Below are 17,644 nucleotides of genomic sequence, written 5' to 3' on the forward strand. Positions count from 1 at the left end.
TTTGCAAGGGGAAGATTTGAAAGCTCATCAGATCGAGAGTATAAAAATCATTGATTTGGAATTTGACGTGGCTTTCACCAGAGTCATCATGGTTTTGGTTCTCATTGTAAAGGCAAATTCAGGTATTTCGTGTTTATATCTTTATTTTTCGGGTAGATAGTACTGAGTCAAATAAACGTCCAAACAACCAAACAACGTCCATAAAACGTTGTGTACTACGTGGGTATTTCATAATTTAATTTGATGATGTTCCCAGCTTAGAAAATACTATTTTTGGTGGGAATTACTTCTGATTAAGTACAGTTTGTACGTGTTTCCAATTTGATTTAATGTTTTATCCAAACAACAGATTTCACCGTATTTTGACGTCATCAAAAGTTCAAGATTTTCTTTATGCGATCTTTTAATGACTTTTCATAATATTATTCTCTCATAGAGAAAAAAAGTTGAAAATCTGCAAAGACACGTTTGCAAACATTGAAACAGTTCATAAAGTCCCTCAAAAGGTTCGTTTCAAAAATTTGTTTTTCATTTTTAATTTCCCAAACATATTTATTTTCATTAAATTTTCCTTTAATCTTCCCTTTTTCAATTTCTTCAAGTGTGAAACTATCTCAAACTCTGATGTAATTGGATACTTAAGTGAAAATTTTGTTGAAATTTGATTCAGAAAAGAACAGATTGAAAAGTCATTACTAAAAAATCTCTCACCAGCCATATTGTGTAGATACTTTTCATTCTGGATGTTTTTTGGGTTGGTGTAAGTAACACAATTGTATGTCTATACTGTCATGGCTTACTAACTTTTAATACCAGATGTTTCCTGTGAAGTAATCTATTTCAGGTGAAGAAAAATTTATGTTGTCGGATACGTGTATTATATCTATCATTCGGTTTTCTGGAAAAAAAAGATTGCCCCTTACGAGGATTTTAAATGTTAATGTGTCCTTACAATTTATAATAAGATATTCAAGGGGTTTTGTAAATACGCAAAATTTGCTGGTTTTCAAACTTTGTAACATTTAATTTCCGAATCAACTTCCTCAAATTGGTAGCTTGCTATCGGACATTTGAATATTTTCACTTTATTTTTTAAGCTTGATAAACCATCCACTGGCCTACTACTGGAAAATTTTTGCAGATTCTCATTCTACTACTGGAAAATCTATCTTCTTTAAAATGAACTGATCAGGCGTTTAAGAAAAAAGTGTGTATCTTATTGCATTGATTACCTCAATTGCGGCATATAACTGAGAGATCAGAACTGCTTTCATAATCCATAGCAAATTTGATTTAGTGTGATACTTTCTTGTTTGGGATTCATTTAAAAAAATCAATTTGTTGAGTTCTTAGAGCAAATATTCTTTGATTTCTTTCCCTGCGTTCGTGTTTCTTCTTTAATATTCATATTTTATTGGATGAGTTCTTAAGATTTAATTCTTTCTCTTCAATTCAGCTTCATTGTTAGAGAAAGTCTGGTTCTGTACTATGTATATCATTGTCACGATCACGTAGAGGCTACGTTCTTATTTCATTTCAAAAGTCAAAAAGTTCAAATTTTAATTGGAATTCTCGTCTGACTTGGTACCTCCCTTTTTATTATGATGGATCATCTGGGGTAGTATAACGGATCATTCTTAAACGTTTCCAAAGAGCAAAAGATTTATTGGCCCTGTCAATTTCACAATGTGTTTTTTTTCAATTCGCTGACAATAAAGTTGTTTTATAAGAACACTAGATTTCATTTTGTTGATATCTGAATTTCATGGAGAATTTCTCTTTGTACTTGGTCCAATGATCATTTCGAATTGTACAAGTTATCATAGGTATCAAGACTATTCGACTTCAAGGCAATATGAAGTCAAAAAGTGCTGCTCCAACAGACTTTGATGCTCTGAATATCTGTTTCATTTTCCCAATTCCTTTTTTACATCTAGTCTTTTTAGATTACTGACAAATCTTTTCGGTTGTGATGATCTACTGTACTCGGTTTACAGTCATTTGCTACTGTATGTGAGTGTAGTTTTCTGTAATTTGCTCTTATGTCGCTATAGAAAGTGGGCTGGAAAAGCAAAGATGTTTAGTGATAAATAGATTTGATTGTTGTATAACCCAAAGTGAAAGTTAACCACGGAGGGTTGGCACTTCAACTGTTGAGAGTTTTGTTTTTAATAGCTTTTAAGGCCTTAACATATGGTGATTTTAAGCAAAGAAATATGTTATCGATTTTTGCAAAGTGTTATGCTTGGTTTTAGTCAAGAAGTATATATAGGTACTTTTAGGGCTGGTGACTTTGTGTTGCACGGCTCCAGGCTGGAAGAATTTTGACCTTTTTATGACAAAATACCAGAGTTTATTTACTTCAGTTAAGAAATTTTTTTTTTTTGTTTTTTTTTGGATATTCTTAACTGTTTCGGGAAAAGCATCCTAAAATATTCTTACAGCATTCTTAGGTTAGGATCAATTCAGACTAGATTTAACATTTAGTACACACGTACGTCTCAAGCATAAAATGGCATTTTTGTGGAAAGAGTGGACCTTACTGGGGGTAATTGACAATTTATAAAAATACCATTCTTAGCTGAGTAGCAAAAGTCCATGATGGTGATATTCTTATCATTATTCTTAATTTTTTGGCCATTTTCATCATGGACATTCTTATAAAGTGTATTCTTATTAAAAAAAGCGTGTAATCTGAGACTTGGAATCAAATTTCGCTCCGTGTTTTTCTTTGAAGCTATCGAAGGGTTGTACTGATGATTGCAGTTAAGAATTATGCTCATCCTCTACCATAAAGATCTAAATAAAGTATATGTTTGCGGATCAGACTAAATAATAATAGTTTTGCTGTCAAGAGACCATCTTTTTATTAAAATTAGCACCTACTTATGAGCAACAACATCGTATGAAATTTGCATGGATTACGGAAATAAATTCCAGCCTTATCTCTTGCTTTTGAAATGTTCGAGATGATAAGGGATACTTGAATAATTCTTTATCTCTTGTGAAGTTCTTTAAATCTTTATGATACACCAGATATCAAGCTATTGACAAATTTTCCTGACATATTCATTGAGAAAGAATTTTGAAAAACTATCCAGTCTCAACTTCATGTCATCCTCATATTTTTCTCCCACACTCTCCATGTGTTTGAATAAATAAATTACTTCATTTTTCATGAAACCTTACTGAGAGCTGAGAGACATACCATGTAGTTTTGGTTTACAAACGATTAAAATTTCATTATTATTTGTTTTTGATTATTCATTCCAGCATATCATCATACGAGTTAAGTTGCTTTAGAAATATTTTTGATGAACTTTAGATTGTTTTCAATGTTGAATTGCGGCATCTATTCTTTGATTTGAGTGGGCTGTCATTTCTAATCCAAGATTGAAATTTTATACTTATTTTTGGTTACATTCTATCTATTCATTTTGTAGAGTACATTGGTATTTGTTGTATTTGACACCTTAGGCCTTTGGAAAGAAGTCTCCATTAGTTCAAATCGAAACATACATCATCCAGGAATTCAAAGAACACTACGCACTGTTTCCTAAGGAATTTCAGATATTCAATTTAGAGGAAGCTGATAAGTTCAAAAGAGTGGCTGCGTTAAGAAGGAAACTACTAGACTCCGGTACCAACTCTTTAACCTTTATTTTAACACTGGCGGTGCATCACTTTGTGAAGACATTATATTTGTTCTGGTGCAACACGTCTCATTGCCCCCTTAAGTAAGTGATATGTCTTTCTCTATTCATTTTTTTAGGATCTCAAGGCTGTTCACAGTTCATCAGGTACAACATATTCTTTTTATAAGATTGATTTCATATTTGTTACCCTATCTTTGAAATTTGAACGCCAGCCAGATAAGGGGATAGTTTCTACTTGTAATAATGATCTGTGCTCGATTCTCTGAGGAACTTTAGGAGAGAGTAAGTTCCTTGGAAAGAGTGGAAATTTATCGACTCCCTCTGCATGTCAAGTACAATTTGAAGTTGAGGACCAGATATATTTTAAGAATAAAGCCAGAAAAGAATCGTCCATGTAAGCTGTACTAGTGACCAGTAGGCTACTAAGTCTTGCAACCCCCTCTCTTTTTTCAAAACTGACTCTGTTTTTGTCTGAGTTAAAATTTCCATATACAGTTTCTTTTCTTACTGTATAGAAAACTTTTCAGTTTAGTTTGAGTCTTGTATTGTTGTTATTTGTTCATGTCTGACATTTTGTCACCATCATAATTTATTGCACAGTTCATTGGAAATTTGGGTGAAGGACACCGAGAATATCAGGGAAAAACAGTGATTATTGATAAACAAAACCGTGACCGTTATTTTGTTTATTTGTTTGCGAGTCATTTTTCTTCCTTATTGTTTTTGTTTTCAGTTGTTTTGTTTTCGTAAACAATCATTTCCGGACTTTCATCAATTTATTTTTATTACTTAATCTACCAGTCGTCGAATTTCAAAATTTGGGTAAATTGATCAAAAGTTGACTTTTTGCTATTTCCATGATTAAAAGGTTTGGTTAAAATACTTAAAAACTTTCATACCTAGGACTGGTACGAGTCGGTTTTATTCACGGAGAGTATTCCAGCAAGCCTCATTCATTTAACCGTTAGTTGTGATGTTCACGACAAAAATGTTGATATTTGTTGTTGTTTGTGACCAATTGGAGGAATCCTTTCTTCTTCTTAATAATATAATCAAGAAGACTCTATTTTCCCGATGAGATTTTTGTTTATATTACAGTATTACTTGGTCCTTTAGAAGTAACTTTGTGTGATGGACAACGGCGATCTTCTTTTAGGAACAGGTTTAAGATTGGATGCTATTTAAGGAACGCGAAATCCCATAATACGATAATCTCGCTAGAAGACTCTCCAAGAGAAAAAGTAAGAGCTTAAAAAATGAATGAATCAAAGGGGCGCTTTAATTAAAATGAATGGATTTGTAATAAGTGAAATTACGAAAACTAAAGCACTTGTAATCTCATGACGTTGTAGCTCACGGTATATTTATGTAGAAGAGTCTTTTTTTAAGTCATTAGAGAAAGAACTTTTTGGCGATTTAAAGAAGACCGTCACGATGTTGGTACGGATATCGAGCATTGCGGTGGAAATATACGAATAGCCGGGTATTTGAAATTAACTTTCACATCATTCTTTAGTGCTCGAGGAATTATATAGAATATTCGTAGGAATGAAACGAGCTTTCGATTAAGAGGAGCTCACTTATAGTGGGACAACACAAGAGGGGAGCAGACACCAGACTTATAGGAGTTGAAGTTACTTGCCTCAAACTGTAACTTGTATGGTGAGGAAGGTTCTGTACATGGCCTTTGGGAAACCACTTTTGCATTCTTGCTATCGTTATCGTGTATCTAGTCTGATTCGATGAGCTACAAATGATAGTTAATATTCATTTTTCAAAAGTTTTTATGCTTTTTCTTAGCAGAAGAATTAGTATGAAGATTGATACTTTTTGCATTGCTATACTCTCCAAAATGAAAAATTGGTTCAGAGGAAAATCCAATTGTGAGACTTCTTATTCCAGGCCAGTTCTGTTAAACTTTCACAACACCTTGAATTTTATTTTCTTGTGTCGATATCAATCAAACGGGGCGTGAGAATATCACCGTTCAGTCTTAAGTATTATAACTTTATGACATCACGCACGGTAAACTAAAGATGCTACTAATTTCTCACACATAATGTCACCATTCATCTCAAAATAGATTATTGACTGAATTATTTGACTCTTCTAGACCAACTTTGTTACGTCCCACGTTTTGTTTCAAGGGCCCTCTCAAGATAACAGAATAATCATTTGTTACGTTAACGGTGACTTAACTGTCCCTTTTTGACGTTCATTCTCTCTGTTCTATTTCCCTTCTGATTTGACATTTTTCAGGGTTGAATTATGCTGAGTTGACCATTTCAACTCACAACATTATGTCAAAATCTTATGACCATACTCTATGGTGCCATAGTCTTTTGTAGAGCTATTACCCTTTTTTCGGCATTAAGTTTATTAAGTCAGACACCCTTTAAGGGCGGTACATACTCGTACTCTCTATTTCCCTAGTAACTCTCCGAGTTATGCATGTGCTACTGAATGCTTTTTGTTTTAAATGAGAGAAATGGTTGGTCGGATATAAAGCGGCAATTTGTTTTTCAAGGTTTTTCAGTACAAGAAGTGTTATAGACATGTACTTCAACTTTTCCTGTTTTCTCTCATTATATGTTTTTTCTTTTTACATACTCAACATTATCATAAAAAATGTCATGGCACTTTTGAACTTATTTTTCTTCAAAATTTTGGAATACGTATCAAGATGGGTGACGTATTAGTTACGTCATTATTTCCCGTTTGGCACTTAAAAGGTCGTTTATTAAGTCATAAGTAGGAGGAGAAAAGACGAGAAAAAAATGCACATGAAATTCTTCGTTAATTAGTATAGTCTGTATCTGGGATATGTAGTAATTTATTGTGAGATGCTCGAGCCTTATCTGATAGAGACGTTCCTTTGTTGTGTTTTATCCGCATATTTAAAAGCGAATGGTTGTGTGTTAAATTTTGTGGATTCTGGTATGTATAAGTATGTGATTCATACCATTAGGGTGGAAATTGGCTAACTCTGGTTTCATTTATCTTTTGGAACTGATTTTATGGTGGAAAGTTTGCGTGGATTTAAATCCATCACGACACTAACTTTGTAAAGAGTTGGGAAATGCTATTTGAGCTTAACAGTATACATTAGGTTGATTGCGTGTATTTTGAAATGAATAAAAGATTCTCTGAATTGAATTCTGGTATGGAAGTATACAATATCTTTTTGACTAATTAGATTTGGTTTGTACCTTCCTTTAATGTCTAGACTCCATACATCTATTCTGTTCGCTCTGTTCTTACACTTCAAGATAAGGCAAATTAATTTGGTTACTTTGATTAGCACCGGAAAATAGATTTTTCTCTATTTTTCGTGAGTGGGATGTGGGATTGACACCTTTTATAGATTAAGAATGTTCTAAGCTGTAATATTTCCTTCTACGCACTAATTGATAGGTTTAAGTTTCCCTATAAAAACTTTATATTTGAAATTTTAAATAGTAGACTTACTTAAGCTTAATTGAGGTTCCGGTGAACTTTTTTATCTTAATACCTGATGACGTCTGCATTTTGGTTAAGTTGCCGTTCATTCCCTCCCCCTCTATTTCTGTAGACTTCTCTGTTCATAGTCAACCCATTGATTTTGTATCTATGGAATTACTTTCGGGTTGAACTCGATCAAAGTTAATGTTTACGTTAGTTGTATTGTTTGTGGTAATGCTTAGCAGCTGGTTTGTTTGCAGGTGTATATGGTGGGTACAATCAATAATGGCTTTTAGAACAGTTTGATTTTTTCCCAAAACACCAATCAGGCCTTACCCAAAAGGTTGCATTTTTAATTTGTTAAAATTTCGTCAAATGCACGTGTTTATGCGATGCTGGTACATTAATTAAATAAAAAAAAACCTAATTTTTGTCTCATCTGTTGATTTTTAAGGAATCAAGCTTACTAGGAGCTTCGGTTACGTGTTTCGGATATGTTTCTTCTTTTATTAGATATGACCTAAACTCTGATATCTGTTTCAATGCCAGTATCTATGGTAGTTTTTCAGATTAAAGATTTAAAATCGACATTAAGTCAATAAAATTATTTTCCAAGCTGTATTTTTGTGGTATTTTTATGATGCATTTCACGACAATTGAAGTCAAGTATCAGTTTTGAAGTTTTCAACTGTTTTTGGTTGAAGTGCTGTGATTTGATAAATTAAGATCAAGGTCTGTAAAAGCAATCACTATTTCTCTTGTAATAAATTGTGTCCTCCCACCCACATTCTAGAACAGTTAAAATGTTATATACAATTATCCTGGAATGGATTACCGTTAGACCCCCGTTAGACCACTTCGATCTTCTTTTACCCGTCTTTTTTTCTATTTATAAAAAGTGAAATCTTTGCGTTGACAATTGAAATGGAAAACTTCCATTCCTATGAATACTTATTCCAGAAGTTCTTGAATTTTGATTTTAGACTTAATTTTGGATAAGGAACCAGGGCTTGTGAAGATTGCATACTTTTTGTTTATTGAGTTTAGTGCACTAATGTTAATATGATATAACTTTAAGATACAGAGGAGAGGTATAAAGTATTACTTTGGAATTTTTATTGGCATTATTTTTGATTGTTTGATCAAGTGACAGACAGTAAAATCATTTCACCTTTTTGTTCATATCCATTGACAACTTGTCAACGTGCGTGTGTAGGATGTTGAAATGTTGCTGAGAGTAAAGTAAATAGGATACAGTGTGATGAAGTTAAATGTGTGAGCACTGTGCATTTCTGCCAAGATGAGCTCTCTGATAAACTTCTTTTGCCTCTGAGTTTAATGTTCTAAAAAGAACTTCATCAATCAATAAATGTAAGGAATATACTTCAAACATGGCCATTGCTTTAGTATTAAATATTTCCCTCCATTTAAAGAGAGAAATGAGTGAGAAATATTGCTAGAGTTGAACCACAAGTTTTAGTATTGCGACTTTCTGTCCTCGGTATGGTAAACTTTTGAAGAAGGAATTTCGTAAATTCACTGTCTATTTTTCTCGTCCAGATTCACCAAAGCGAAGGCTGTTACTGAATTTACTTGGACAATCCATACTGTACAAAAAAGGTTTGAATAGAGTTTCTACTCAATACTGTCAGACTGCCTGACCTATCATATCGATTAATAATCTGTTCCATTTACCAGACCTCACAGCGGATCCTCAGTGAGAGAATCATAATCCATAATTTCTTTTATTTTATTTGATGAATGATGCCTTTGTGATTCATGTATAGATCCTTGCCAGTGATCAAAGATTGATTTGTTTACTTGTTTGTCTACTTAAAGCTTTTTTTTGCGTACCTCATCACTTTGGAGTGTCTTTTGAAAGTACAGTGTAGCCACTACGTTCGAGTAAGGTTCAAAAGGCAGTGTTAAAGGTTTTTTTTTAATAAGAGTGATATCGTTTGCTTACTCATCAATTTTAATTTACAAGCTTTTTCACATTGGATTGGCATGGATGTGGAGCAAGATTGGTCAGAAAGGAGGCAAGAAAAACATTTGTATCAATATAATATAACAATAGACAGACACTGTGCTGGTATGAACTATGTGTCTAATTATGAAACGGGAACGCTTATGTAAAAATAAAACCTTTAGGGACTAGTAAAAATGTCTGAGTTAGAAGATATTCAAGTTATAGAGGTTCGAGTTGAAGAGACTCCACTGTACTGTCCTCTCTACAATTTTCGGGCCAAATCGGGTGACTGCTCAACAGAGAGTTGGGAAAGGATATACTAAAACTTTAGCCTTTATTTAGTTCGGGCAAACGGACATCAGTTTCATAACTTTTATCAGTGGTTTAAGATACGGTGAACTTGTAAAATGACCTTGATTAAGATCGCCATTCCTTGACTTCCTTTGACTTAACTTGCGACTTGTGTTTTCTTAGAATTCCGAAAAAGTAATATTTATGATGTGTCAAGGAGCGGGAGTGGCGGACCGACATTAAAGAACTAGAAAGATTTGACTTAGCCGATATTTAAGAACAGTTAGCGTAATTTGGGCCCTGAAACAAAAATTATTGTATTTTGCCTATCTGATACTGCGTTGAGGTAGGTAGCCTATTTTGCTCTAGGTTTGTATGTTTTTCTTTGGCTTTCAGGATTGAAGGTTATGTTATGTGTTTGTTGTGCCGGATGACATGGATTGTTTAAGAGGAAAGTTTCAGGGGGAACGAAAATTTTCATATAAGAATGAATATTTTTGGTATACATTCTATCAATCAATGAAATATGCATTTTAATTGCTTTAATTTCCTTATCATCATTTTCCAGGGGTCAAGTGATATGATCTAATTGAAAAAATTGATACTAGCTCCTAGCCCCTTTATGTAGGTCACGTCTTAATATTGATTCAAATAATTTCTCATTAAAAATTTATCTTTGTGGAGTCTGGGTGCTAAGTTTCTGTTATTTTTTTCTCGTAAAGTTGAGAAAGTCACGATTTGATGTTTTGCAGAAAAAAGTTTTTAAATCTTTTGCAGTTTTCAAAAGAAACATTGTGTGTAGTATAAGTTGGCACTGCTATTGGAAAGAAAGAAAGAGATCTTTATTTTTGCAAAAAAATGTTGTATTTAGTTCAAAGGATAAGATAATATAAAGCTCTATAGCGAAATCCTATTTCGAATCGGGAAAATCTCTATACTACTTTGCTCCTTAGACTTTGATTATTTGACTCTCGGCAATGCAAAATCTTTATTATGTCTTCGCAACGACATTTGTTGGACCGTCAAACTCGTCAGTTTCTGGATCTTAAAAGACGTTTGAAAGATCCTGCTTCGGCTTTAGACTATTCGGGATTATTGTTATTGGATTTTGGGTAATGCTAAATCACGTCCGATAACATCTTTTTAACGATTGATGGTTTTGGACCGGCAAGTCTCAGTACTTGCCGAACTCGTTGAATATCGCGGATTTCTGCTCCTTAAAAGAACGCGTGAAAGATAGTACTGACAAGAGTCCTTATGAAAAGATTGAAATGGGAGAACTTACTTAGACGCGTGCCTAGGCTGTTTTTATTTGAGTGACGTTTCAATCGTATCGTATGTTTTTGCTCTTTATTATCATTGAAAATTGTACTAAAATCAAAAAAGTGTTGATTTGTATGCCAGTTTGTTTATTTAGGATGACACTCGTCATTGGAGGAGTTGGAGTTTTCTTTTCTATTGTCATCTGACAGTACTCTGCTTTCGCTCTTTTTTCCATATTCATTATTCTTAAAAACGTTTGTCGTGTTATTTCACTGTTTTAATCTTTCGTTAAACCTTGGTGTGTGATGGTGGTGCTCTTTCTATATCTATGAAAAATGTCGTCTTTTTCAGTTGGTAACGAGGAAAAAATTGCTGACTAGTCAGAAATGACGTTTTTGAATGCCGGCTATTATTATATTGTCCAATACTAATTTACTAGTCCCCCGACAAGTCAATATTAAAGTTTTTTTGTTTTCCCAACTAGTTTTAAATTTCAAAAACTTTTATTGCAAGTTTTTTTTTTTAATATTTGTAATCAAATAACAAGAGGCTGCTCAAGTAGCCTAAGTAGGGAGAACATATACTTGAAAACTCCTTGAGTGGCTTTTTTTTCTTTCGCGATTCTCTTCTGCGCGACTAAACCGTACTAAAAAGCATTGGGAATTGTCCACGATAAGACTTATTAAAACTGGACAATCAAATGCATTTTTAGCTGGATTTTATTAGTTTTGAATACATTGAGGGTGTCCATTAAAAACTCTTCATTTTATTTTTCGTTCAGGAAAATATAAGATACATGAATCAAATTACGATAGAAGAATCATATTTTTGAATGACTTTAAAACGAGGAGACACGATGACGATGAATTCGTTTGGAAATCACCACAATAATCATCAACAACATTCAAACAAACAGAACACCGATACTGGACTGAGTTTGAATTTGGCCGTGGTTGGATCGAAAGGTGCTGGAAAATCAGGTAAATTTACTCGCTATTTTAAATATTTTCCTTTGAAAATTATACTTTAGTTTCACTTTTTGAAATGTGTTCTTTTGGAAAATTCACCTTTTTTGAGATTTTTGTGGAAATTTCCTTTCGAATAAATAACGTTCATGCAAACCTAAAAATCATTTACATTCGGAATTTTCATCAAAGACTAAATTTGAGATTGTTATAACCTATGACATTAGCTTTTAGGAGATCAGATTTTTTATAAGTAATCAACTGAAGGATTCATGCAAAAGAATTTCGAGAATTCTCATCGATTCGATTAAATTTCTTTTGATATGTCAGATACCGAACATGCCATATTTTTCCAAAATTATAAAACTTTGGGATAATCGCTTAATCTGATTGTGAGTGTATGGTATACGCCTTAGCACGATATAAAATTATTTCAGTGAAATTAGCATATCATTTTTATGTCTTTAGGTTAGAGCTGATTTGTTTCAGTATTATAAACCTAAATTCCTTGTTTTACTTCCCAAATTTCACACTTTCTCAAACTTTCACAAAAAAAGGAAATTAAAAGGATTAACATCAAGATCTAGCTTGCACGAACGAACTTCTTTTGAAACTTTTCAAGCTTTGTTTCTTTTCTGACAGCACCACGCAAACTTAAAGCCCTGATATTCCTTGTTCCTTATTTTCATCCAAAACTAGAGTTAAGTAGGAAAAGAACATTTATCAACCCTAAGAGAGTTTTACTATGAACCTTTTTCATCAAAATCTTGAAAACACGAACATTCCTTTATCCCCCTGTAATTCTTTTTAGATCAATACTCACGCAATTGAGGTCAAAATGATTTCGAAATTCTTTGGGAAATAGTTCAGTTGAGTACACAATGCAGATTACATTGTAACTAAGACAACTATTTCATTTTTTTCTAACCTTATAGCAATCACTGTCCGCTTCTTAACGCGTCGCTTTATCGGAGAATATGCATCACAAGCAGGTAAGATTTACTTTATTTCATGCAAATGCCCAGACATTAACTAAAAACTGTTTCCTTGGTGTTGAATTTGTTTCCTTTCCTTTGAAATGAAGAATGGGAAATTTCATTCAGGTTCGAATCTTTGCATTACCCTGCAATTGACGTAGTTGATGGATCTCTTGTGAATTTTTTGAAAACTTTGGAAGATTTCTAGGTCATGTCTAGTCTGCTTCTTGTTGTGAGATAGATAAATCCTAATTTTATAAATCTGTTTTGTAGAGATTAGTCCAACAACATACAAATTTTCTTATTCAGAGGGTTCATTCAATAATCTTTGTAGTATGTCTGAGATACAAATTTTATTAGTTTGAATCACTTTTGACCTTTGTTTCTTCCTAATACCCCTCATACCACTTTTTCAAACAACAACTTGCCATTCTATTTGCTTAGTGAATCTTTTGTTGACTGATACTACTCTGTTTGGTATATCATCAATATATTTGTTTTTATGTCTTTTCAAAGACCTTTTTTCTTTGATGGAAGTCAACAGAAATTGATACAGTGTTAATCTCAATCAACAGAAATCCAAATCCTACGCTTTCTTGGCTTGCATTCTGAGACCTTTTGTATTGAATTACATTCATGTGTGTTTCTTGCATCAACTGTTTTTCTTTGGATGACTTGTTGAAATTTAAGTCTTTTATTATTCGTAAGGAAAGTCCCCCGGGGGGGGGGGGGTACTACCCTTGTCGACCGACGGGGGTGCTCCGCTGAGGTTCGAAAAATGGACCCTTCGTGGGACTCGAAATTTGCGAAAAAGTGACCCTGAATGGGACTGAAATTCCAAAATTTTCTCAAATTTTCTACTTTTTCCCAAAATTTTCCAAAAAAAGGCACCCTACGAGGGACTGATTTTTCTGTTTTGGTGTTTTTGCGACCCTACCTGGGACTCGTGGAGGTTAAAAAAGGTACCCTGACCAGCGGAGCATCCCCGTAACCCATCTTGCCCTAGTACCCCCCCCCCCCGGGAAGGAAAGTCCCTCTGTGTATGATTCAACTCAGAACTTTAGTCAACTGCATTCGCAATGTATTTAAACCTTTGATAACTTCTTCAATTAACTCATCTTTCCTAGAATAATAACCGAATATTTGCTTTTTAATAAGGAAAAATTTGCTTCGATATGAAACTCTGAAACTAGTACACAATGATAACAGCTTTTATTTGTCTTGGGAAATATCTCACTCAGTTGTCTGTCCATGCCTGTCAATTCTTGTTTTTATTTCCCGATTAATCCGATTTTCAATTTCCGGAATGGATATGAAGTCTGTTTCCGATGCACTTTAAATGTGGTTCTCTTATCTTGTGTTGGTTTTTTATTATCTTGAAAATTTCTTGATCATCGAAAATATAAATTTTAGAACAATTACACTTTTCACTTTCCTTGAGTTTCAATTTTAACCTCTTAGACTACCCTAGAACCCTTACATCGGTTTCCTGATAGAGCAACGATTGTGAAAGAAGTCAAACGGCTCGTGTCTACTCAGAAAATATTGGTTTATTTATAAACTTATGCAAGTCTTACTTCAACCCTCATAAAATCAAGAAAAATATGACCTTGAAGTACAAAATTCAACTTTCATTTTGCATAAGAAAGCTGCATGAAACCGCGTCATTTATTACGTAAATAGTTCAAGGGGATAGGACCTTTTTCTGTTTTAACTGTTTGGGTCTATAATTGTCACCTAAGTGCCATGTTAACATTGTAGATTATAATATTAATCGTAAGCCTTACTTATTAACATGATTGAAGGTCATCAAGGATTGAATTTCCTGAAAGATAACAAGTTTTTGTTAGTTTTCTTTCGATAATGCAGTAGTCTTACATTTGGTGCAAATCAAACAATCTTGAATTTCAACCTTCCCTGAAAACATCTAGGGTTCATTTGAAATTACATAAAGCTACCGTAACTTTGAAACATCATTGTAATTAAAAGCTACTATTCTAAATCAACGGCAATTAAACCTAATTTAAGACGCACAATTGAGGAAGCCATTTAAACTGTGGGCTTTCTATCAGAGAAATATTCGATTCCAAGAATCTTTAGTTTCGATTCACTCACTGAAACCTGTAGCTTTGAACTAACACTTTCTCTCTCTCTTTGCAGATGTATGCATCAATCGTAATATCGACGTCGCTGGTCGTATTGCAGATGTTCACGTTAAAGACACCAATGCTTGCGTAAGTTGGTTTGATTTAAACTTGCAATGTCACCGCTTTAGGGTCTGGTACAAAAATGGTATATGTTTGATAACACACTAACACACTAAAAATTTGCAGTACCTTACAGGGTAGACCCAAATATGCAATGTAAATAATCTACAAGTTTTTTGCAAAGATACTTTTGAGATATCACTTTTCTATAAAAGCTCTCCAAGTCAAACTTTTAAGAAAAATGCTTATTACAAAAATGGAAGGCTAGGTTTTTTTCTTGGATAGTGCCCAAGCCTCAAATATAACCACTATCGTTTCGCACTTGAAATAAAATCGGCGCGTGGACCTCTTCAGAATCTCGAATAGAACCCTTGAAAAACCGTTTTTCTACTAGTACAAACTTGTTCATCAAAATTATTGCAACCTGACACCCGGCTTTGCGTCACTGTGCACATAATCTCTTTCTCAAGGAGTATGTTGTCAAACTGTCTTGAGTACTAAAGGATGTTAAGTCATGTTGACCACTTTATCCCTGTCGGAAATGAAATCGTTATCTCCCTAGTTTTTTGTTATGTGATGTCATGAAATGTAAACACGTGGGCTCGTTAAGTACTAGTCTCAAGAACTTTGACCACCCCATTTGGCAACTAAAAGGGATGATACCTATTTTTAAGATGGATTTTGATGTTATTTAGACACATAATGAAAAGCTATTTGCTGCCAGGTTGAAGTAATCATTTTAGAAAAGGGGTGGAGATTTTAAACAATCTGCTAAAGTAATTAATACAAAACTCTAAAAAATTCCTTAAGGAATCCTAAAAAGACTAAAAAGACCAGCATTATATTAACTTCTCTCAATCTTTATTACTGATTTGAAAACCCTACTATTAATAACGGATGTTTTAAGTGTATGATTCTGTGATTCTAAATTTCCTTTGCCCTTGTTCATTTACAGGATTGGTTAAAAGGTCCGTCAGCATTAATTGGTTGGTCGACGGCTATCGCTATCATTTATTCCGTCACCGATAAGAAAAGCTTCGAACTCGCTACTTATATATTAAGTCAATTAAACATCACTAAAAGACTAGAAGCTGATAATGTATTACTATTAGCCAACAAATGCGACTTAGAACATCTCCGACAAGTGAGTCGTGATAAGGGAAAAGAACTAGCCATGAAGTACGGCACACAATTTTACGAAACATCCGCAGCGAACGATTTAAACGGCGTACAGCATGCTTTCGAACGGTTACTATTCTCAGCTTTATCCAGTCAAGAATGTAAAGTACAATTTAATAATTATACTGAACAAACGTTTCCGGTACAGCAACGGAAGTGCAATCGAGTGCAGCGTGACTTCAGACGTGACAATAGTGCACGTTCTAATAAACAATTACGTCGTATGTCGACGGGTTCACATAGCTCTTCAGTCGATACAATGTCTACGATATCGGATGATGATCGCTTTTACGCTTTTAATATAGACTCTTCACATTCATCGACCTTCTCCACACCCGATCAATCACCGACGACGTCGCCCGTCCCATCTGCTGGACGACGAAAAATTTCGTTACCAGTCTTGTTAGAGAAAATGGGTCTGACGTCATCTTCATCTTCCAATCATCAACATTCGAGCCGTAAAGTTTCAATGGCTCCAAGAATAAGGTGACGGTAAAGAGAAAGAAAGTTGCACAAGAAGATCTAACGACAAGGAGTAATTTTTGACAGATTTTGGTGACCACGAGAAGGTGGAAATGCTTGGAGATTTCAATAAATGGTTGAGGCATTCGAATCAGAAATATAACCAACAACTTGGAACCCATATGTGTGCGGAACACAAAAACTGATAAATGGATCTTCAAATCAGAGGAAAGAAAACACGTTATAAAGAACAAGGTACAATTGTTAGGCTTGTCAAGACAATGTGGAGGCTATCATATACCTGTTTTTAGAATTTACCTCATAAAGACGTTAAAATGTTTTGAAATTGACTTTAAGAATTTTAAGAATTCATGCAATGTGTACCATTTCTCCTTGTGACCGACACCTCGCCACTATTGAGTTGATCAGGAGATTTACAGGAAGTGACAAGTTTCAATGCTAGATGTCTTCATGTGTCTCTGCACGAATATGACCTCTACTTATTTACAATAGAGAGGTTACAATCTATCTGTTCTTAGAAAGAAATTGTGTCCCTTCGTTTTTGAGTCACCTTAAATATGCTTGCTTTGGGTAAGGAAGTGCTTTTCACCTCTACGCCCCTCTACGCTCAACCAGTATCCGAAAAAAACAATTTCCAAAGATTTTTCCTTTGTATATAGTGTTGTATTTTATAAATATTATTTTATTATTAATGAAAAATTTTTGTGAATATTTTATATTGTTGTTGATAAATCATCGACTTTTACAGAATTCGAAATGTATGATAAAAAAATCTCGTCAGATCTTTTTTCTACCTATTATTCCTTTTCCCGACCTATTACTTCTTATACATGTTTCCGATTATGCAATAGATCCTATCGGAGTTTTTTATTTTTCTAAAAAAGCGATGCATTGTGGGATTGTTTCGGGAGTATTACAATATAAATCTCTTAGGAATTCCTCCAAGGAACAACAAAATCATCAAAAGTAGAAGCGCTTTCAACAAATCATCAAAGAAGGGTCGTATTCAACCAAATTTGTTAAGATTTGCAGCACATTCAACCATAGTCTGAATTCGCAGACCTCTATAAAACCGCAGGTAGTATAGGGAGCACGAATCCGGATGCCAGCAGCCTAATTCAACTGACTCTTCAAAAATAGCAGCACATTCAGCCTCCTTTTCAATGTCTGGGAAAAATAAGTTGTTTGTGCTCAACGCGTTGGTTGGTACGGT

The 17,644-nt window shown here is 34.0% G+C and overlaps 1 protein-coding gene across 3 annotated transcripts; it reads left to right on the top strand.

Annotated features, from left to right (window-relative positions):
• Positions 1–44: 44 nt before the first annotated feature.
• LOC136820285 (ras-related and estrogen-regulated growth inhibitor-like protein) lies at positions 45–17,211 on the top strand. 3 transcript variants are annotated; one of them, XM_067076477.1, is made up of 7 exons: positions 45–122; positions 437–506; positions 3,773–3,800; positions 11,402–11,600; positions 12,521–12,577; positions 14,723–14,796; positions 15,725–17,211. In XM_067076477.1, exons 4-7 carry the CDS (start codon positions 11,453–11,455, stop codon positions 16,436–16,438), a joined length of 993 nt encoding a protein of 330 aa, XP_066932578.1. In that variant the 5' UTR covers positions 45–122; positions 437–506; positions 3,773–3,800; positions 11,402–11,452; the 3' UTR covers positions 16,439–17,211. The 3 variants fall into 3 exon arrangements, with proteins under 3 accessions (XP_066932578.1, XP_066932580.1, XP_066932579.1); XM_067076478.1 differs by lacking the exons at positions 45–122; positions 437–506 and adding an exon at positions 3,444–3,640; XM_067076479.1 differs by lacking the exons at positions 45–122; positions 3,773–3,800.
• Positions 17,212–17,644: the final 433 nt, after the last annotated feature.

The sequence above is a fragment of the Clytia hemisphaerica genome, unplaced genomic scaffold (genome assembly GCF_902728285.1).
Source record: "Clytia hemisphaerica strain Z4C2 unplaced genomic scaffold, Clytia hemisphaerica genome assembly, whole genome shotgun sequence".
NCBI lineage: Eukaryota > Metazoa > Cnidaria > Hydrozoa > Leptothecata > Clytiidae > Clytia > Clytia hemisphaerica.

Bases quoted from the DNA above. Each gene is read 5' to 3' on its own strand.
- LOC136820285 (XM_067076477.1), top strand. From the start codon at position 11,453: ATGACTTTAAAACGAGGAGACACGATGACGATGAATTCGTTTGGAAAT. The intron at 12,578-14,722 runs GTAAGATTTACT...CTCTCTTTGCAG, and splicing joins AGAATATGCATCACAAGCAG to ATGTATGCATCAATCGTAAT. The intron at 14,797-15,724 runs GTAAGTTGGTTT...GTTCATTTACAG, and splicing joins TTAAAGACACCAATGCTTGC to GATTGGTTAAAAGGTCCGTC.